The following is a 22,910-nucleotide window of genomic DNA, read 5'->3' on the forward strand; positions in this document are numbered from 1 at the left end:
CCAACGTGCCTCTTCATGTGAACCAACATGCCTACCAATCTGGTAAGTCCACTGTGACTCTTTTACACAAGGTTGTTTACGATATCGAGAAAGCATTCGCTCAAAAGCAATCTTGTTTGGGTGTTTTCTTAGATATCGAGGGTGCCTTTGACAACGTGCCTTTCGATGCCATATTGGAAGCCGCACGGAGTCATGGTATATCTCCAATGATTTCCAATTGGATTCACCAAATGCTCAAAAACCGATATCTCTTCTCGACATTGCGTCTAGCAGGGATTAGGAAATTGAGTGTCTGTGGATGCCCCCAAGGGGGAGTCTTATCACCGCTTTTGTGGAATCTCGTAGCAGATACGCTATTGAGGCAACTCAATAATAGCGGTTTTCCTACTTATGGTTTTGCCGACGACTACCTAACATTGTTAGTTGGTATGTGCATCAGCACCCTTTTCGACCTGATGCAAAACGCCCTTCAGGTAGTTGAGGGTTGGTGTCGCCAATATGGCCTTTCGGTTAATCCGAGTAAAACATCTATTGTTCTTTTCACGGAAAGGCGAAACCGTAATGGCGTTCGACCTTTGCGTCTCTTTGATTCTGAAATCGATGTGACTGAACAGGTAAAGTACGTTGGAGTCATTCTTGATTCCAAGCTTTCCTGGACACCTCACATTGAGTTCAGAATCAAGAAAGCTTGTATGGCCTTCGGGCAATGCCGGCGTACTTTTGGTACAACTTGGGGTCTAAAACCCAAGTATATCAAATGGATCTTCACAACTGTGGTTCGGCCAATATTGGCTTATGGATGTCTTGTGTGGTGGCAAAAGGGTGAAGTGAGAACGGTCCAATCAAAATTAGGCCATCTCCAAAGGATGTGCTTAATGGCGATGTCTGGAGCGTTCTCTTCAACTCCTACGGCAGCGCTCGAAGTTCTCTTTGACGTTGCCCCACTACACATTCATCTCAAACAAGAAGCCCTTTCTTGCACTTACCGGTTACGGGTACTCGGTCTACTAGAGGAAACTCCTGTGAACCGCACATCAACACACACCTCGTTGTTTCCACTTTTAGTGAATTGGGACAAAATTGTCCTTGCTCCAAGTGATCTTACAATTGCTTGTAATTTTCCATATAGGACATTTTCCACGAAATTCCCTTCCCGGGAAGAGTGGACATCTGGTTATCTGGAAAGAAGTATTTCAGACGGCATCGTATGTTACACTGATGGCTCCCTTCTCGAAGGTCGAGCAGGTGCTGGTGTTTATTCTCGTGAGCTAAGGCTGTATCAGTCTTACTCACTTGGTAGACACTGCACCGTTTTTCAGGCCGAAATCTTTGCTCTTATGTGCGGAGTGCAATCAGCACTTCAGCAGCACGTAATGGGCAAAGTAATATACTTCTGTTCAGATAGCCAGGCTGCTATTAAAGCACTTGCTTCGGCCAACTCCAGGTCGAAGATAGTTATCGCTTGTCGAACTCAAATCGAGGAGCTGAATTCAGCAAACGCTGTTCACCTTGTATGGGTACCTGGCCATTCTTCCATCGCTGGAAATGAATTGGCTGATGAGTTAGCTCGCACTGGAGCATCACATGACTTCATTGGCCCTGAGCCAGCTATTCCGGTATCCAAGTGTTGGGTAAAGCTTCAGATTGACATCTGGGCTGCCACTCAGCACAAACAATACTGGAATAGTTTGGAGTCATGTCGTCAAACCAAATTGTATAGTGCTGAGCCATCTCTACGGGTGGCGAAGTATCTAACTAATCTGTCTAAGCAGAATTGCAGCATGCTGGTCAAAGCATTGACTGGCCACTGCCGACTCAGCTATCACATGGCGAATATTCAGCAAGCTGATTCATTTGCCTGTGATAGCTGTGAATCCGATTATGGAACTTCGTATCATTTGATATGTAACTGTCCAGTTTTCGCGCAACTGCGTTTCCGAGTATTCGGTAAACACTTATTAAGTGAAACTGACTTCAGAAACCTGAATCTTCAGGACATTCTGTTGTTCTTAACCCGCTGTGGTAAAGAGCTATAGGCTCTCTTTCGCTTTATGCGTTATTACAGTGCCCTTTTCAGGGCGCTGTTTGAACCCATTGTGGTACGCTTGTGCGTTAATACCCTCTTCCAGGGTATTTTTCCTATTTCCCTACCTGTCCCTATCCCCATCCAAATCCTTTTTCCTTCCTTTTCCCTCAGGTAGATGATGAAATAGGCTGTTATTTTGGCGATGGCACAAATGTCCCAAATGGAGGATAACGTGCCTCTGGAGCCGGCCTTCTGATACCTGATACCTGATACCACCAAAAAAAAGACCATGAGAGCTGACCTTCATTTACCAAATATGAATTTATCTTACCTATATGTATAGCAAGTTCTTCAGCGTTCTCCCTTTTAAAGAGGACAAACTGAAAGGACACAGATTGAAGTACTACATACATACAAGTTAACCGCTGTTTGTGTCTATAATAGTCTTTAAGTGAGACAAGTGAGCGCAATAAACAGAAGAAATCATAATCAACTGTTACTAGTGGTAGTGATACGACGTAAATAAGAGCAGTAGTCGGAACTTTTCCTACTAACGACCAGTTGAAGAAGTCCTAGAGTCCGTATAAAATCGTATTCGTTGCTACAATACGCCATTTCAAATTCTTCCACCATATCTCCATCATTGTCTCCACGAGATAGTAGGTAGTCAGAGTTGATGTTTCATAGGAACAGGCCAAGACAGGGATCTTTCTTCAACTTCAAAAACAAACCTAATGCTGATAAGCAGTGGCGTCGCGTAACCTCACTTTTTACCTGTGCACCGACCCTAAAACTTGCAATTGCAGGGGATTTATGATCAAAATCTAAATAGAAATGAGTGAAAGCAGTCATTTTCGTCATTTTCTAATTATTACAAGCAAATTTGTTCAAATAATTCAAGCATTTATACTTGGTGCACAGGTAAAAAGTGAGGTTACGCGACGCCACTGCTGATAAGAGGTAATTTTTAAAATAATCTTTATTTCTGATATTTTCATTCGGTTTGACGACTCTCGGAATTGGTTTCATTTATCTCGACTCTCGACTCGCATTTACGATTTTCACTTCACGTTCCGTTCCGGGTGTTATCGCATCTTATTTTTTCGCTTCTCTCGTCGCTTCTCTTCCGTTATCAGAGTTATCCATTGTTTTGTGTTTATTTTGTTTTCACTAACTGTTATTACTAATTATAATCATGTTGTTTGTCGCTTTTTCTTTGTTTTCTTCCGTGTTTTTGTTTCACTTGTTCAATTGTGGTAATTATATTGTATGTACGGAATTCGGTTGTCCGTCTTTGCAGTCGTTTTTGTCTGTCTGGGTCCTTGCGATCAACAATCAGTTTGGAAATGCGAGATGTTTACTATTCGGTTTATGTGCCGTTATTGCTTAGCTTGACTGACGTTGTGTTTCAGTGTAAAACAATGGAGATATAAAATTCCTATAGAACAAAATTATCCGTGAAATGTACTATTATTGAAACCCTTAAAGGATTTTGCGGTAGGTCACTTTACGCCTGGCACCCACTCACCAAACGTAAACCTTCTGCCAAATAACCATTTCCCTACTCCTGCATCCGCATGAACTTGCCAAGACAACCAGTAATCGTATAGGATGTTGCATAAGATGATAAAGTGGAGGCCATATGCATGCATGCCTCCATTTAGGCGCATGTAAAATGTATGCATATCGCTATTCAATATCTAATACGATCACTGGTTGACTGGGTGTGCAGGGACAGTCGCAATGGTTTATACGCAATACGGTCTGCCGTGGGCTAGCGATTGCAATCATCACTTCACATGGACCTGCAAACTGACGTAACATGCGTCATTTTAGCCATAAAAATAGAGGATTACCAACACTCACTCACTAGTCCAAAGCACCTATCTCATTCCTTGTGTGAGTGTAGTTGGTCTGGCGATACTGGAGTAGCATCTACGGGTGGTCAATCAGGCTCATTCTATATGAAGCGATTGGTAGAGACGTTTTATGGTTATTACGGCTTTTTCATTGTTGGTGTTAATTTTAGCCTAAAGCGAGTAGGGCAAAACCGCCAACATCCTAAATAAACTGACGGTAGAGGAGCGATATGAAAAAGTAAACAAACAGTATCGCCATCTGTTATTTTATGGTAAAAAATAGAGATGCCTTATAATAGGTAACACTCATGTTTCACTTATATAAAATGGTTAGATCTCCAGATGTATAGTTCGAAACAAGTTTGGAAGCTCAGACAAAAACTCTGACGAAATGGTTGCGTCCTTAACCCTTTATAAGGCAGTGGCAACTATATTGCCACCAACTGTTTGTATTTTTTTTCTATTTTATAACAATTCTTTTCGAACTTCTTTTTTGGTTTCTTCTGCGTTTCCTCTAGTGCTCTGTGCGGCACTACGCCACCCGGACAGCTGTTGTGCGAGTGAGAAGTAGACCCCGTCAAGTATCTGCCACGTTTCCCTTATTCTATGAACTCTGTTCTCAGTCATGCGTTCAATTTTTCTTCAATTATGTGTGTACTTTTACGTCGGTAGTTGGGTCAGCGTTTCACCAACCGTCCCCGGTCACGAAAAAAAGCTGAGAATGCGTGAAGAATCCGCATTGATCGATAGAGTTCATTGGAATAAATGCTGCGAGTTTCGTAATTAGTGACGCTTTTAGTGCCGGGTTCAGTTTGGATTGTTGATGTTTCGTGTTTGAAACTATCGGCGGAAGGAAAAATTATAAGGTGTTTTCATCGTTAGTGGTTGCTGCGCCATTTGGTCATTTGGTAGCATGTACATCACTCACCAAAACGTCGCCTTCGAAAAAAAAAGACGTCACAAATTGATCCAGTTATCAACATCAGGTCACCGGATGGGCGTCAGAAATATCGTTTTGCAACAAGGGGATCCACGGATGAACAATAACTGCACAACTTCCGTCAGCAGTTCCGTCTCTCGTCAGCCTCGCTAGAGTCAGTTGGCTACGCCACGATGGAACTAGGTGAGATCTTTCTGATTACATTCTTTGTACATAACTAAATACATATAAATTGAAAATTCGCTATTTTCAATATCCGTTCATCTACACTCTGAAAAATTTTCACGTCCGATTTACGTGAAAAGATAGGTAATTTTCGTCCACCATATTTTTCACGTAACCTTCGCCGGAATTTCAGGTAGCTGGGCTCATTTGAGATTGGGTAATCGACGTGATGATTCAGGTAAATTTGACATGAATTTTGTGCATCGTTTACGTGAAATGTGGGTGAGAGCTACTGGAATCTTAGGTAAATTTTACGTGAAATCATGATTAGTTCTACACGAACTTCACGTAATTTATTCATGTTTTTGAATGAAAATAAAGCAGCTGCACCAACCTGCAACATATTTGAAGAGGCAAGAGATTTTAAATCCTTCCAAAATGCAATTAAAAAGCCGAGGAAAAAGCATTAAAAGCAAAAGCCTCGCGGTTAATAAATATGTCGTTTCATTTTGTGGTGATTTGAAAACTCTTGCCTCCTCAAATACGCTACAAGCTGGTACAGTAGACGTTCGCTCGGTGCAAACGCTTTAACTGCAATGATTTTTAACTGCAAGTCCGCTAAGTGCAACAATTTTGCAGTTATCGCACCGCTATCCGTCAAAATGAAATGTAAACAGCGATGCGATGTTTTTCGCATGCACTTTTGCTGCAATGCGATGTTTTACGTATGCACATTGACTGCATTCTGCAGCAACTGACAGTTCTTTGACGTCTGTCAGTTGTTGCAGTTATCGAATTTCATTCGGTAAGTGAAACGTAAACATGTTGCAGTTATCGAACGTCTACTGTACCAATATGTAACGAAGAAAAATCCTAATTAGTTTTTTTTTATTTTGGAATAATTAATAAATGTAGGGTAAATGATGATGGTTGGACCAACCAAAAAACTGATAATGGTTGGACCAACTTGAAAAAAAGCTGATATAACCTATATTTTTTCGAAACTTGTACCGTATATCTTCTTACTTTTATAGCATATTCTTTTTTTGATTAAAATTACATCGACTTTCATTAAAATTTTTTTAAATCTTTTATATTATTTGGAATTTTGTCAGGGATCAGTTTGAGCACAATTGGGACACCTAGATAACTCGAATTGTCACATTCACAGGAGTTCTATTTTCTTTAAAACTAATAAAATGTTTGCTATATACTAATGCGAAAATGTGTAAACTTTATGCTAGAAAATTAAAAATATATCATTTTCTATTGAAAATATAAATAATTAGCGATTTAGGACCAACTGAATATTATCATGGTTGGACCAGCGAATGATATTGGTTCGACCAAACCGTTACCATGTTGGTTGCTAAGACCAGCTCTGTTTGTTTACAGTTCATTTTACGCGTCGAAAGCTTCAAAGCTGAAAAGATTGTTGAACTGCATCCTTGAACGGTATCGTTAGTTGTGCGCTGGACTAATTTAGCTCGCAATGAAAGGACACAGGTCATGTAGTAAATAAACAGTGATAAATTATCAATTGCGTGATTCCATCGGACGGATATCAAACGACACCCCAACGCAGTTATTATCCAAGCTGAAATTCGGCCGCTTCTAGTGCCAGCACCAGGAAAGTGGACGGCTGCACTTGGGGATGCACTATCAGGGAAAACGTGGCGGAAAGAACCGAATGTCTACCTACAAGGTTCTGTCAAATAAAGGCGGTGGAGCTCACTTCGCATCTTCGACGACTCCGGTCCGGATTACAAAACTACGACGAGAAGAACACAAGTATCCCTGATGCGAAACGTCTCACTAACCGAGTTGCTAAGGGATGCAATCCAAATGTTCCGGCAGTGGTGAGAAGCACTGCCCTGCTGACCAAGCTTTAGCGCAACCCGGAAGTCAAGCCTTAAGTTGATACAGAAATTAATGCACGGGAATGTACTTTGTCCGTTGCATCGTGGGAAGGTGACATTAGCAGCAACTTCTTATCTTGTACAATGACTTTTCAGGCTTTGGGAACAATGCAACGCTAGGTGCTAGATGCTACGTGTATTTTGAGCAGACCTTGTTAAAAGAATACTATAAAATAAAAACAATAATATACAAAATACATATTGTCTTGTTTCCTTTCACTGTATCTATCTTTATAAAACATCGGTCTTACACATTTATTCCGTTCTACCTTAGAGGATAAAAATCTTTTAAGTTGAAGATATGACGAAGCCACACCCGAATTTTCAAGCTCACAAATCTGAAGAACCAAATGTCGGTTTGCTCTGAAATGTTGATAGATTTGTCACTACCAGCAGGTAACAAATCGATCAACTTTTCAGCGGAAACCAACATTTGGTTCTTCAGATTTGTGCTCTTGAAAGTTTTAGGTGTGGCTTCGTCATATCTTCACCTTATACGCACGTGCCAGAATAACCAAATGGTATTGATATTTAATTCACTTTCTGGGAAACAATGTTCTTATGTATGTTCTTTTAATTTGGTGAGTGACTTAACGATACTGATTTTTTTTAAAGTAACATTCTTCTATCAAAGACACCGTGTGGTCCAACCATTATCAATGTACTGGTCCAACCATAATCGGCATTGGTCCAACCAAAATCAAAATTGTCTGTTAAATAAAAACGATTTTTATAGTGAAATATCAAGTAAAAGATCAAATTGATGTACGTTTCAGAAACTAGAATAGTAGAGCTTTCCACCAACCTTTAGTTTATTATTGAAAAATACTATGATCATAGGGGAAAAACGACTTATATTTCGACCATGTAGTAAAACACCACAACCTGGTCCAACCATCATCATTTACCCTACACCTACATACAAACTAATACATCCACATATTTTTCTAATCGTCTGTGATTAGATAACACAAACCAAATCTCGGGGTTCTAACGCAGAATTTTCGAAGTCCAGCCGTTTCAAACACCGTTGAACTGGACCTCCGATACCGTCAGACACCTATTCCAGCTCCTGAAATGATTGAAAATAGAAAAATACACAACTGCTTATAATAAATAATTATTAAATTACCTCAATATTATTTGCAGCAACTTGCACAGAAACTCAGCATCCAGTTCTTTCGCCAACCTACTTCTCGACGCCATATTGAACTGTTTTTTCACACCTGAAAATTCACGTAACTTTCGTTTCGCGGAAACTTCCAAGTCGGAAGTACACCAACACAAACGCATTGAAACGATTTACGTGAAAATAAGGTGGATTTAACCAAACAGGGCGGTGCACACGACGTGGTTTTCGAGTGATAGTTACTGACATCACGCAACTTTTGAGATTTTGAGAATAAGGATGAGCTACGTGATATTTCACGTAAATCGGACGTGAAAATTCTTTAGAGTGTATTGGAAGCTGCTTCAGTTCTGGTCTCTTTCTAAGTTGATGATTGTGTTAATAAAATAAAAAAGTTTGCAAGGACTTGGCCAGGTGTGTGGAGTTGAGTGGGTCTATGATATTATAGATAGTAGCGATCCACCCAAGATTTGTGCAAGTATTCATGCTATGCTATGTGCTAGCAACCTTCCGACGAAATACAGCGTTGTCTAGAATACCGCAACAGCCAAGGAGGCATCAGTAGGTCGCCAACAGTGAACGCTACATTCCAGTACAGCGGATACATTCGAGAGTTCGGAATATTTCGGCACTAGCCACGAACTGGCGCAGAATGGGTTTGAGGTAAACGATCGGTGGATGTCAAGCACTCAGCTGATAGGCTTGCTGAAAAAATACGAGCCTATGATCATGGGTCTGGAATCATCTGGGATCCAGATGACATGTATTTTAACAGGGGATATGATACGTGCAAAGTTTTTGCAAAGCATGAAGTGACCTAACGACGAAGTGAGTCGAAGCGTTCTATGACCAACCCACAGCGAAGTCACAAAACCAAACCAGAGCCACGTGTAGTGTTTCCGGTGTAACCAGCCGGGTAATTACGCCTCGGAGTACCAGTGGGAAGCTAGAGTAAAATCAAGTGGATATCACAGAGGCGGGCATCAAGCACCGAAGAAAAGTTCGATTCTCGGCATTCCATCATCGTGACGAGTTGATTTTCGATTCCAGCACGTCTTCCCGTGTCTGTGTCGTGAAAAAACGATCGACGACGACGACGCTTGTGTATGATTCTGTCGGAATGAGTAGGAGTCCGACATTCACAAGACGCGACACGCGAGACAAGACATAACACTTATCGTTTTAACAATCGTCAAAGGGTTAAAATTACCTTTGTTGTCGACCGGTTTCGGGTGCACAAAAGAGCCATGAACATCGTACACGACGGGACTACTACGAAAGGCCGAATCACGAAAGGCCGAATCACAAAAGGCCGAATCACAAAAGGCCGAAAGCACGAAAGGCCGAAGGTAACAAAAGGCCGAAGCACGAAAGGCCGAAGGGAACGAAAGGCCGAATGTAACGAAAGGCCGAATGTAACGAAAGGCCGAAAGCAACGGAAGGCCGAATTACAAAAGTAATCATTCTATTTACTTAACCCTTTCCTTTCCGTTATGTACTTTTACCAATTGTATCTGTAACAATCTATAAACAGATAAATATTGTTCAAATTTAATTCATTCTACTCAAATCTGTTTGGAAATTGTCTGCACTGTTGTCTACAAAGGTGACATAGTAATATTTAATAAAACAGAACATGGCATAATATGCTTATAACGGCAGCAAATAATGATATAAAGGGCAAATAACTGACCGAACAACTACGTTTGCTATATATTGTGCCTTGCAAGATAAATCCGCGAAACGCGTTAGTCTTCTTCTTTTCCATCAAGTTGCAAAAATATGACCGCACCACTATGAGCGACCTGATGGTCAGAAATTCTACATGCGGCGCTTATATCAAATCCACAATAGGCTGCGGCGATATGGCCGCGAGGAGATACACGCGATACAGACGCAATGTGGAAATGGAAAAGATGAAGCCGTATCCCCCTGCAGCATCACTAAATAACTTCCCGATTATTAAACACAAAGCCGACGAGGTGATGCGTATGCATATAAGTGAATCAATGTCGCGATAAATATTATTACGATTTCTGGCCACCTGAGTTGCCATTGTGTTAACTTTTGTTTTGATATGAACGGCCTGAAGGCTGCTGCGATGCTGCTGGGTGGGTGACAGTATCTGTTCGATTTTGACATTGCGTCTGTATCGCGGGCATCTCCTCGCGGGCATATTGCCGCCGCCCAATGTGGATTTATTATGAGCGCCGCAATATCGGAGAAACGCTTGCTGTCCGCACTCGCTGACGCTCGTCGGACTTAAAAAAAGATAACAACTTCTGTTCGCATTATACCTAGCAAACTATTGGAACTACTGTTTTCCTTGAATTCGAATCGATGCAAATCCGGTGCCTCGGATATCGGATACTTCGGCGGCCTTCTGCCGCCTCAGTTCCTCAATCCTCCATGCGGCTACGCCGCATGATTCACATTTGTGTGCATTTTTCGTTGGAGTGGGACTACTAAAACTATCTAATTTGAGGTTATAAAATACTTAAGCAACCCTATACATTCTTTTAATAGATAGAGCATTTAACTAAACGGAAACCGAGTTAATATGCGTCTTTCATGATTCGGCCTTTCGTTACTTTCGGCCTTTTGTTACATTCGGCCTTTCGTTACCTTCGGCCTTTCGTGACATTCGGCCTTTCGTTGCCTTCGGCCTTATGTTACATTCGGCCTTTCATTACCTTCGGCCTTTCGTGATTCGGCCTTTTGTGCTTTCGGCCTTATGTGGTAGTTACACTGGTTTCGTCCTTTTGTGATTCGGCCTTTCGTGGTTCGGCCTTTCGTGATTCGGCCTTTTGTGTTAATCCCTACACGACATCGTAGCTACCGGTTCCGCTTGAGTTCCGCGCGTTTGAAGCCGAAGTGTTAGCCTGAAAATCGCATCACTGTCAACACGTGAAGCTCGTTCCTACGATGTCCCACAATATGCTATCGGTAGGTCAGATTGTTCAACGCGGCAAGGAAGTGAATTTCACTAATCAAGGCGTGGCGGTAATAGACCCGCAAGGAGAGGGCATCGTAACTGGAAGCCACGACGTGAGCAACGGATTGTTTATGTTTCAGGGGCACAAAGACCGTGGAGCGGTCACTCACATTCCCACCCGAAGATCTGGATGTCTGGCATAGGCGGATGGGCCACCTCAACGTGCACAGTTTCAACAAGTTGAAAAATGGCCTGATCTTTGAAGTGCACTTCAAGTAATCGTCAGTGGAAAACTGTGTGAATTGTGCCAAAGTAAATCAGTTTCGTCTACCATTTCCCAAGAAGGGGCGGCGAGCGAACGAGGTCCTGGAACAAGTTCACACGGACGCACGGACAGAAATGCTGTTTGATTAATATAACTTTTTCCATAGTTCACTCAAACTTCGAAGATATGCTTGGCATAATTGCTTCAATTGGTTGATTCATAATGATTTGATGTCTACATCAAGCATATGTTTCATTTAAATCAACACCATTGAACACCAACCATCAAATGCTTAAACCAAGCATAAATGTCATTACTTGAACCCATGTTGACCGAGCCTCTTGCCTGGCTGCTCATTGTTCATCATGGCGGCGGTAGTTCATAGTGAGAACGGTGGCATTGTCGTTTCATTGTAACAATTTTAAAATCGTTCCTTGCCTGCCTCTGTAACCAGAAGAAGTGCGCTCTGTTTTTATTATATTCAAATTACTTGAGGATTCAGTCATTTCAACTACAGGTAAGTGTGCCCCCGGTAATGGGGTGTAAAAATTCTCCAGCATGAGTCTGTGTTGTTTTTTCCAGATGCAGTTTGTTACCGTACACCACCAATCGAAAAATGACCAAAAAATAAGCGGCATCCGTAACACCGAGACCGGAACAAGAACCAGCAACCGGAATGTACGCCATACTGTTAGGATCACCCGGTTCGGGCAAGAGAACCCCGGGCTCCGTTGGTACAGAAAAATTTTTGCGTGTTCCACCTGTCCAGCGACCTGTTCCCAGTGTCTTCACCAGCCAGCGGAAAGCATGGATGGGACTGTAAAAGAATCGACGACAGTGATGAAGTTTTTTGTTACGTGCTTGAGTTTGTTATTATTTCAAATTTTTAAGGTAAATAAAGAACGTGCAAGAGAAATTTTTGATAATTAAACGTTTCTATAATGGTGGTATTTAGTACAATATGTTACAAATTGAACATAATGAACTAAAATACCACCATTATAGAATTGTTTCTCCTAAATTTAACCTCATTTGAACATGTTTTGTGTATGCTTAAAACAGCTTAAAACAACCTTCTGATACAGTTCGTTTAAACTTCAAGTGTAAAGTTGTGTAAAGCATAAACATGCTTGGATATACCATGAGAATGAATGAGCTGTCAAACTATCAACAATAAATATTGTTGGTGGACGCATAATATGATTAAGCCAACCATATTTCTTGCTCCAATCAATTCACCAATTTTGGTCAATTCAAGCTTCTGTTATGCTTCGTCCGATGATATTATGCGTGATTCAATCTCAAAAAGGGATTATATAAAAGTCAGTGCACAAATATGCTTGTTCGCGACCGAAATATGATTGACATAACTTTATATTTTTCTCCGTGCGTATGTGGTCCCATGGAGGAAGCGTCACTAGGTGGAAGCAGATACTACGTGTCTTTCACCGACGACAAGACGCGGAGGGTATCCATCTACTTGTTCCGAGCAGAAGTCCAAAACTGAGCTGTTGAACGCCTTCAGCCAGTTTCACAACCTCGCGGAGAGGCAAACGCTTGAGGAAGTTCGGAATCCAGAATCAAGCTTCGACTGAGTACACGCTGTAGCAAAATAGGTTAGCCGAACGGGACGTAGAAGCTGACAACGAGAAGTAGGAACTGGTCCAACTTCCTCCGAACGAGAAAGCTATTAGACGCAAATGGCTGTTCAAAACGAAGGTCGATGAGAAAGGAGTCGTCGTCCGAGACAAGGCGAGAATCGTAACGCAAGGCTTTACCCAGAAGTATGGCACCGATTACGACGGTAGTCTTCGTTCCGGTGACAAAGCAAGTGACTTCCGGACGTTGCTGCCGGTCGCTAGCCAGAGGAAATCCATTGTTAAGCACGTCGACGTCAAGACTGCGTATCTGAATGGCGAACTGGAGGAAACAATTTACTTGCGGCAGCCGGATTTGTACGCTACCGGTGATGACAGCACCGTGTGTAATTTAAGGAGGACCCTGTATGTACTGCAGTCCGCTCGCGTTTGGAATAGGAAGGTGGATTCCGTTTTCAAGGCCATGGAGTTTGAACAATCCAAGCTGGTTCCGTGCCTGTACATTTCAGGAGGAACAGCAAGACTGCTTACATTCTCATTTACGTCGATGATATGCTGATCGTTACCCAGACCGAGGAGGAGTTCAAGGCAATCTTGAAGAGTCTTTAAGCAAATTTCACCGTGTCAAATCTCGGTGATATCCGTCACTTCCTGGGAATCGAGGTAGAGAAAGGCGAAGCCGGGTACAAGCTGAACCAACCGGCGTACATCCGGAAGCTCTTTCGACAGTTCAACATGGAGAATGTGAAACCATCGAAGACCCCTCTGGACTCGGACTATTTCCAGCATAAGGAGAAGATGGATCCGCTGCCAGATAACAAGGATTATCTGAGTCTGATCGACGGTCTGCTGTACGTAGCGGTTCAGACGAGGCCAGATATCGCTGTCAGTACGTCCATCCTGGCGCAGAAATCGAGCTGTCCAAATCAACAAGATTGGAACGAGGCAAAACGGGCTCTGCGCCACCAGTCCACCACAATTGTTCGTTGATCCTGACTGGTAAGGAAACTACCGCGATCCGAGATCTAACTCCTGTCACATGCTGTTATTTAGCGGCGGCGTAGTTGCGTGGAGATTCTGCAAGCGAAATTGCGTGGCACTGAGTTCTGCCAAAGCGGAATTCGTTGCCCTATCCGAATGATGCTAACTGCTTTGCTGGACCAGAAGATTGCTTGAGGAGATCGGAAAAGCTCAGCGTCCAACAATAATACTCGAGGGCAACCAGAGATGTATCAAGCTGGTGGAGAACGACAAAATCGAGCGGCGCAGCAAGCATATCGAAATCTAGTACTTCTTCGTTTTTGATCTACAAGAGAAGAAAATCTTCAATCTATGATAGCCTTTCTCAAACTTCTTTACCGATGCGTGTATTTCTTATGGGGCTGGTGGGTCGCGATCCATAGTTTAAGGAAGGTGGGTCTACGATATTGTCCGGCGGAATCGTTGCTTGCAGATATGCTGACGAAACCTCTTCAGCGAGTTCGAGATTGGAGAAGCTGCGTTGCGAGATCGGATTGCGTCCGGATTTTTCCGAGGAGTAAATGAGTAGGAGCCACACGTCCATTCCGGCGCATTATTAATCGTAGTACCTAGTCTTAGGTTTCTTATAATGAAATTTTCCACTACCCTAATAATCGTCAAACACACGGTATAGGGCACTGCATGAAATTATCTCTTTCTCTTTCACTCTTACAGAAATTTTGTAAACAACAAGGCCAAGAAACGTCAAAATCTTATACAAAATCAAAACAATGCAGTGCCCTATACGAGATCACAAGGCAGGCTATTAACCTTTGTACATATCAATTTTGAACGTAAACATGTGACGATAAGAACCGTTCTTTTACGTTGATCAAATTGAAGTGGAGTACTAGATTTTTTTTTTGTTCACGCCCTTGAACGATTTGAATTATCAAAAAACTGTCACCTTTTAAATGTTATACACCGTGCGTCAAACAGAGTAGTTTGATTAACGACTACATCTAAAATACTGAAGCGGCTAACAAGTAGTAGTGGGACGTAGTACATAAATTGTACCCATGAGGCGATATTTGAGACAGTGCGAAAACTAGCGATTGTGCTGCTTTTCCCGGAATAACAAGCTCCGAATTTGGTTTATCCGAACGCTGGCTTCTCAAATGCAATATTCCCCAAATGATCGGTCGTTTCCCCGAAAAAAAGGCTTACATTATTTTTTTATGACACGGACACGTTCAATGCTCCCAGTGAGCTATTCGCTCTTTGAAGGAAGTACGGCACTAGACAACGGACTTTTGGTTGAATAAGCTGTTATTCAGCTTTCATTGTTGCTTGGAAAATATGATTGTAAACAGCTATCTCACCACAAACACAGTGATGACAAAATGACAATATAGCGATAAAAATAACGAGGAGCAATGTGAAGAAGGTGCAATATTGTAATTCTTCATTGAGCAGTTTCGCTAAAGATTTTGAGACAATAGGGTCCTAAAATGAAAAATATTTTCGCGCTTTTGGTGCATAACACGAAAGAGCTTGGTTTTCTGATCTCAATGGTAATTTTTCCGAACTTGAACAATAACAGAATAGTTAATAAACTCGAAAATAAAATAATGATGAGCAAGTCTTGTTTGACATTCGAGGTCAACCTTGACGTAACGAAAGTGAAACGGCGGGTTGCAAAAGACACCACATTGGCTCACTTTTGACATGTTCCTGTTTGACATACACGGTAAACAAAATTTACCCAAAATTAAGTGCTAAACAAGGAGTGTTGCAAAAATTATTAAAATTTTTGAAAATATATTTTATGGGCTTTACCTAATAGGAATACTTAAAAAATGAGTAAACATGTCATTTTAATCAATGCTTGATCGAATTATGCAGAAATTGAGATAGGCCTTTAGGAGCCTATTACAAAGGATAAGGACAAAGATCGTTTACGAAGTTTCGAACCACCAGATCGAATTTGAGAATCGTGTCTGAGATCGAAAGTTCTTGTAATCTGCTCAAAAAGCAACCCATTCAACATGTTTGACAACCATATAGCGTTCGAAGCGTAGCATCCACATTTGGTATGCTGACCGGGAGTAAAACCTGCTTCATAAATACTGCAACGTGTCCTGTGTTCCCGCGTTTGAATATCCACAGAATGATTTGAAACATTTTCCAAACCGATTGTTGGTCACATAGTGCTGTCACCTAGTAAAGTCAGTATGTCGTTTTTTGCTGGATTGAAACTTTCTCTCGATTATTAGTAATAATAAGTCATTTTACATACACGTACGATGCATCTTTCTTTTCTTCTTGATGTTACGAATATTCGAAAACATGAAATTATTTTTTCTTGACTCATTTCCCGCTCTCTCACATTTTACTCATTCATTCAGATTTTCCTTTTTACTACGTCTACCGTCGCCGTATATAACGCGGAAACAAGGGGAACCTAATCTCAACATAATCGTAATAACCCTTGCTATTTTTATTGTTGTTTGCCTTGTTTCCCAATTGAGAAAAAATGTCCTACATAACCTAGTGTAATATAAAAAAAACAGATCGCGAAAAAAAAAGCATAAATAAATAGCGTTAAAACTTCATCTCATTAAAAAAAACATCTGATTATCATACCGTCTCCATCGGGAGGCTGCGGGGATCATCCGAAAGGAAGTGAGGAGGGATGCCGAACTTGGCTAAAAATTAAAAGGAGAATAAATTAAAGGCACGGCCCTGCTAGTTTCTAAAACAAGGGAAAATCCGCCGCACGATTGTTTTTTTTTATGTTCGGGTTGATCTACGCACTCGATCGTTTGGTCATTCATCCGAGTGTGTGTGCGTCGTGTGCCTCGCTTCGCTTCGAATGCCACAAACTTGATTGCACACACACCACTGCACACAAACCGTTGTTTATCGCTTCTCCCGTTGTTTGTGTGTGTATTTGCCTCATTCCTCTGTTTTGCTATCAATTCACTTCACGTTTACTCCGTCGACTTGTATTCTGTGGGTTTGATCCTATGCTTGTTTTGTAGTTTTTTTTTGTTAAATATAAAAGTCTTCGATTATTATTCTTACTGTTTTGTTTTGTGTTTATTTTAGTACTATTATTACTTTTTTATCCTTGCCTTTTAGTGTTGTTTTTTTTTTCTCTGGAGTTCATTAATGAAATACTTAACTCTTAATTCAAATATCTATGTATTTGTTGCAATGAATTGCCTTTCTTCTTTACTGTGTAGTAGTTTGTATTTCTTTTTGTTTTTTTTTTCTGCTACTTGTGTTTTTAATTTAGTTAATTCGTTTAACTAAACCTTAACGTGCCATGTCGCACTCGATAGCTTTCCGTCGCATACACACATACTACGTACAGACAGACAATCGCACGCACTCCCACCCGCTCCGAATCTTCCTCCAGTGTGCTCCTTTCAGAAAGGCATACTGAACAGCTGACGTTTATCGGGAAATACATGCAGCCGTCTCTATAACCGGGGGCCGGTGTGATATGAGCTGTGCGGCAGGCCCGGACTCGCTCGGTGTAAGGTGTACGGTGAGTTGGAACGCTGCGAGTACGATGACGAAGATCCTCCTGCCCCCGCCCCGGATACTCCCGGTTGACCTGACTGGGATGATCCACCGAGGGATACGGGTAGCCTTCCGCCGCCCATCATACCTCGATCGGATGGACCATCGCCGCCATGACCACTGCTGCTACCCAGGGAACTGGACGGCGGATGACTCCGGGTCATGTAGTGGTGGAAATTGCTCGGCGAAGGGGTCGCCATTCGATGATGCTACAAACGGAAATCAGAAAACAAACGCTACAATTATAAGAAGATCACCAAAGCTTGAATCTACAACTACCTACCGGAAGATTATGTAATCCTAGAGATCCAGCAGCTCCGATCATGTGACTTGGTCCGTCGCCCAGATCCAGATGAAGACTCTCGGGCATATCGCCGCTGCCTAGTTGTAGCTGCCCCATGGAAGCCGTTGCCATGGCCACGTCCGGCATTATATCCGAAAGGTGTCCTTCGGAACAGGCTCCGGCCTGATCTCCCGAATGATCCCCGGCCGGTGCCGACAGCCGATATGCGACCACATCTCCCCCGGGGATCAACGATGGCAGTTCCTGGCGTCGATGGGTACCTATAATACTTGAACTCGGTCCGAGCATACTTCCCGACGGATGGTGCAGTCTCCCTCCCATTCCACCACCCAAGTCTCCTCCTCCTCCGGCTCCATGTGGAATCACTTGTGGCGGTGGTTGAGGTTGCTGCCGGGGGAATGTCATGTTGCGCCCGAAGCAAGCAACGTTCTGTGGAATAATATCACTTGGCAGTGCCGGCGAAGGTGGCGGGGTTGTGTCCTCGTCCAGTGATTGATTGCTCGCGTGGATATCGTCGCCCTGAGCTTTCGGCGTTGAGCCATCCGCATCCAAGCAGTAGCAGTTGGAGTTCTCCAGCAGCTCTGCCACCTCATCCGGGAAGTTGAACTCCCGCACTACCCTCAACCGGATCTGACGGTTGATCTCGTTCCGGCTTGACAACGGAAGCGTCAACGCTCGTTGGCAGCTCGGTGCTTGTCTAAGCTTTTGTTCCCTCTTTTGCATGGCTTCCATGGCGCTTGGATCGGGTGCCGGAATCGATGCGGCCGCTGCTGCGACAACATCCACCCCTGCCGTACCTCCGCCTCCCATGTTCCCACTAGTATTGCTATTAAGTCGGGACACCATGTACAACGTGTCCGGAATGTCGGGCATGTGGCGCGATCGTCGCATGCGCAACATCTCGATCTGCTGCGACGCAATGTGATCCTCCAGCAGCACCTTAACCTCCTCGTAGTACGGCATGAACAACCGAGGACGCACAAACAAACCATGGTTTTTTCCGCCTCTGATCCACGCATTGATCCTCAAACTCTCGCGATCGTCTCCGATCATGTGCGACGGCGGAGTACTAACTAAGCCTCGTCGAATCGCCTGGTTCAGGATCTCGTTGCTGGGCGGTAGTACGTGATCCATACGAACATGCGGAAGCAACTCCGACAGGATCTCCCTCAGCTCCACATCGCTCAAGTCTCGCTTTTTGATGCCCTTTCGGGTTACCGAGTGCGCCGTGTGACTCAACAAATTCGGCTCCCGGTCTTCCATCCGTCGGATCAGCTCCTGCTCGCCCCACTTCAGCACGGACTGCAGCACCTCCAGCTCCGACGCTTGCAGAAAGTTGTTCTGAAGAGCCTCGATCAATTGTGACTTGTCCAGTTGAAACAGTACCGGAGAACCGACAATAGCCGAGAACTCCTCGCGCAAGTAATGGCAAGCTTGGCGATACACCCAGGCGGATCCGTGCGGTTGTCCACCCCAGCGCAGAACAGTGGCCAACGTGTCCAGAGTTAGCCATTCGAGGATCAAGTCTTCGCAACCCTGGGCCAGAATGTCCAACTCGAGGAACCGCCCGATCTGATACAGTTCCATGGCCTCCTCCAGTGGTGACGGCCGGGTACGACCCGTGTGAGTAAGAGCCTGCACTTCTCCGAGACTTCCCGCTCCGTTACCACAACCATTTCCGCGTAAGATCAACGACAGGTCCACAGTATCTAGATAGATCGCGTGTAGTAAAACACGAGCGTAACGTTTCGGGATAACAGTTTCATCTAGGACGATCCGTGTCGGAACATGTAGCGATCGGTCCGTGCCGTGAAGCTGGTGCTCCTCGTTGATGTTTCGGGTCCGTCGTTGGATCATGCTCTTGAAGAATGGTGATCGTGCACTGAGGATCGCCTTATGGCAAGGTAGTTCTAGCTTCGGTCGGAAACCGTACTCCGAGCTGCCAGAATCGGGCCGATGGTAGTCGCCACCCTCGGAGGTGAACACTATGGCGGCATCTGCGTAGTCTCCGGTTTCGAGCAGGTAGCGCAGGTCGTTCTCTAGCGGATTCGGTGTGCCGAAATCTTCTCCTAATCTACGTAGCAGACTTACATCTATGGTCGGATCGTGTGTACATAAATCTCCTGTATACAGATATCTTAGCAGTGACGAAAACATCGGAACGTCCACCGGCGAGGAGCGTAGTTCCAGACAGATCCGGGCACCGTAGCCCGGGCAACCGGCAAGGAGGTCCCGGAAGTACGGACAACGCGCGGATAGTAGTGCACGGTGCACCGGGAAGACGGTTCCCCGGAACACCAGATCACAGTCGGTGCAGTGTTTGTAGTCGTACAAACTGGCGAGATCTTGTTTGAACGTGGTTGCCGGTGGCCGCGCCAGCTCAGCCTGAACCGAAAGGTCCTTCAGCGCTGCCAATGATTCGTACTCCTCCAACAGTGCCGACAACTCCATCGGACTCCAGCTGGACACGAACTCCCGCAGCACTCGGCCATGGTCGCATGCCTTCGACGATCGTCGCCTTCGGATAAGTTTCTTCTTCAGTGTGGCAAATCCGGTGACCTTCTTCCGCCGTTCCCGTACAATCACGGGTGGTCCACCCACGGGCCCGTACGCTCCAACCATTCCGACACCGCCAGGGCCACCGGTTGACGTGAGGGGTGTCGTGGTCGTAGCACCAGCTGCCGTCGTGATAGCACCCGTCAGACCCGGAATCCCGCCGGGACCTCCGGCACCGGGACAATCAGTTGATGCCGTCGCCCCCATCTCCGTAATGCATGTATCGCTTTTACTCTCGCACCAGTATTGCAGTCCACAGGGCACCAAGCATCCCCATAGACCGAGATTCATTTTCTAGCGGCAAATGCGGCTAGTAGCGGTCGGCCTGCGAAGGAGATGGAAAAGAAAGGAAAAATTTAGATAGAGTTTTTCGATGCTACGGCTAAGCCTTTAGGCTATATTACAATAGGTGTTACAATTCTACACACAAGAATGACAATCTTCTACATATCTCATTTATTTTACTGAGTTTTCAACTGTAACATCGCGTTCGGTTAGCTGAAATTTTGCAATTTATTTCCGTTAGAAAAAAAGCAGTCAAACTGTCTTCAGGGATTCCAGGAAAGCACTTCCTGAGATTCCTTAAAGAAACTCCTTCTGCGATTTCTCCAGGATTTTTTTTGGGATTTCTTCAGGAGTTTCTTATGGAATTTCTTCACAAGTTCCTTGTTGGTTGTGACATTTGTCCAAGATTTTTTATCTGCAGTTCCTTCCGGATTTCCTACAGTGATTCCTTCAAGAGTTCCTTGTGATCCTATTTCTTCCAGGAGTTCCTTCTGGGATTATCCCGGGATGTTTTCTACATTTTTTCAAAGATTGCTTCAAGAAGTTCCTTATGGAGAAGTTTCTTCTGACAGTCCTCTAGGAATGCTGGAGCTACGTCAATGCCTTCTACAGGAATACTGCCTATGATCGCATAACTGTCCCATATGAATAGGAAAGGTTAATGTTATGGATTAGGGTTACCAAGTATTCTCACTCAAGGTATTCTAACCATTTCTAGATAAGATTCAAACACGCATATTTGGTTAGGTTTTGGAACAAAGATAAAAGGAGTTGATCCTTTATTATGGTTTCATATACATATTATTAATAAACAGCTGTAAGGAATTATCACGTGATACGTTGTAGCGAGAGCTGGTTACTACAATTCCTTCAGGAGTTCCTTTTGGGATTCCTTTAGAGTTTCTTCTAGGAGTATTTTCTCGGTGACTTATAGAAGCTTCTTCTGGAAATCGTCCCGAAATTCCTTTTGAAATTCCGTCAGGAGTTCTTTCTCGAATTCCTCTGGGAGTTGCTTTTCGGGTTTCTCCAGGATTCCCTTCTGAGTTTCAATAGGAAGTTCTTCTGGATTTCCCTCATAAGTTCCTTCTGGGATTCCTCCAGGAGTTTCTTCTGATATTTTTCAAAACCTCATTCCGGAGTTCATCCATAAGTTTCTTCTGGAATACCAGAGCTCCTACTAAGATTTCTCCAAGAATTCTCCTGAAATTCCTTCTTGGAATTCTCCAGGAATTGTCTAGGACTTCCTTCTGGGATTCCTCAATACGATTTTTTTAGAATGCCTCTGCTCTATGCATCTCAGAAGTACTTCTTAAAGACATTCCAGAAGAATCTGTTGGAGGAATAGGAATCTCAGAAGAAGTTCATGGAGTGACTGTGGCAATGGCGTTTCCCTTGGAGTAAAAAGGCGTTTTCCATTTGCGAATAGGACCTCTTACGGCTTAGGTCCCGTAGCTTGCAAACACAAACGCTCTGGATAAGACGCTGATTCTTCCAGTACCCCTCTATACAGTTACGAGGCGTTGACGCTAAAGGCGGAAAACCGGTAAGCTTTTGGAATTTTTGAGCGCTAAGTGGGGGTCTCCAGTTAGCCTAGAGGTTAAGGCTATGGATCGCCAATCCGGCGACGGCGGGTGTGATTCCCGTTCCAGTCGGGAAACTTCTCGACTCCCTGGGCATAGTGTATCATTGTACTTTCCACACAATTTACAAATTCATGCAATGGCAGGCAAAGAAAGCCCTTCAATTAATAACTGTGGAAGTGCTCTAAGAACACTAAGTTTAAGAGAGGCAAGCCAAGTTCCAATGCGAACTTCGAGCCACAAAGAAGAAAAAGAAGAAGACGAGCGTCAAGTGCTGCAGACAGTTCTCGGTGAATGAATCACGAGTCGTACAAAGAAGCGAAGATTCCGAAACGTATAAATTACGGCAGACCAATGGGCTTGACATGTAGTGTGAATTCCGAAGAAAATAATAGCGAAAACAATATTCAGCAGAGACCCAGGTAAAGGTCGGCGACTTCGTGGCTGGCCACGAACGCGCTGGGTGCATGCATTTGGTGATGATCTAGCAGAATGTATTATGCGACAAGCCGGGCTTAACAGCCGGGACACGATCTTCACGTAACCCGGTCAATTAGTCCGTTTTGCGGATGACATAGATTGAGCAGAACTGTACACCCGCCTGAAACGTGAAGCAGCAATAGAAGTCGGACAGATGGTGAACGCGTCAAAAACGAAGTACATGCTGGCAGGTGCAACCGTGAATGAAAAGGAAAGCCTAGGCAGCAGTGTTGCGACAGACGGGGACATTCTCGAGGTAGTGAAAGACATGGTACGCGCATGTACCATGTACAAAGCGCTGATAAGACCGATGGTTCT

General features: G+C 43.8%; 1 protein-coding gene across 1 annotated transcript; it reads right to left on the reverse strand.

The window, feature by feature from the left end:
• Positions 1–2,987: 2,987 nt before the first annotated feature.
• LOC109402361 (BTB/POZ domain-containing protein 7) lies at positions 2,988–20,609 on the reverse strand. The gene is made up of 2 exons (XM_019675027.3): positions 17,671–20,609; positions 2,988–17,596 (listed from the first exon to the last, which is right to left on the reverse strand). The coding sequence occupies exons 1-2, from the start codon at positions 20,536–20,538 to the stop codon at positions 17,285–17,287; spliced, it is 3,180 nt and encodes a 1,059-aa protein (XP_019530572.3). The 5' UTR covers positions 20,539–20,609; the 3' UTR covers positions 2,988–17,284.
• Positions 20,610–22,910: the final 2,301 nt, after the last annotated feature.

This window comes from Aedes albopictus, chromosome 1 (assembly GCF_035046485.1).
Source record: "Aedes albopictus strain Foshan chromosome 1, AalbF5, whole genome shotgun sequence".
Taxonomy (NCBI): Eukaryota; Metazoa; Arthropoda; class Insecta; order Diptera; family Culicidae; genus Aedes; species Aedes albopictus.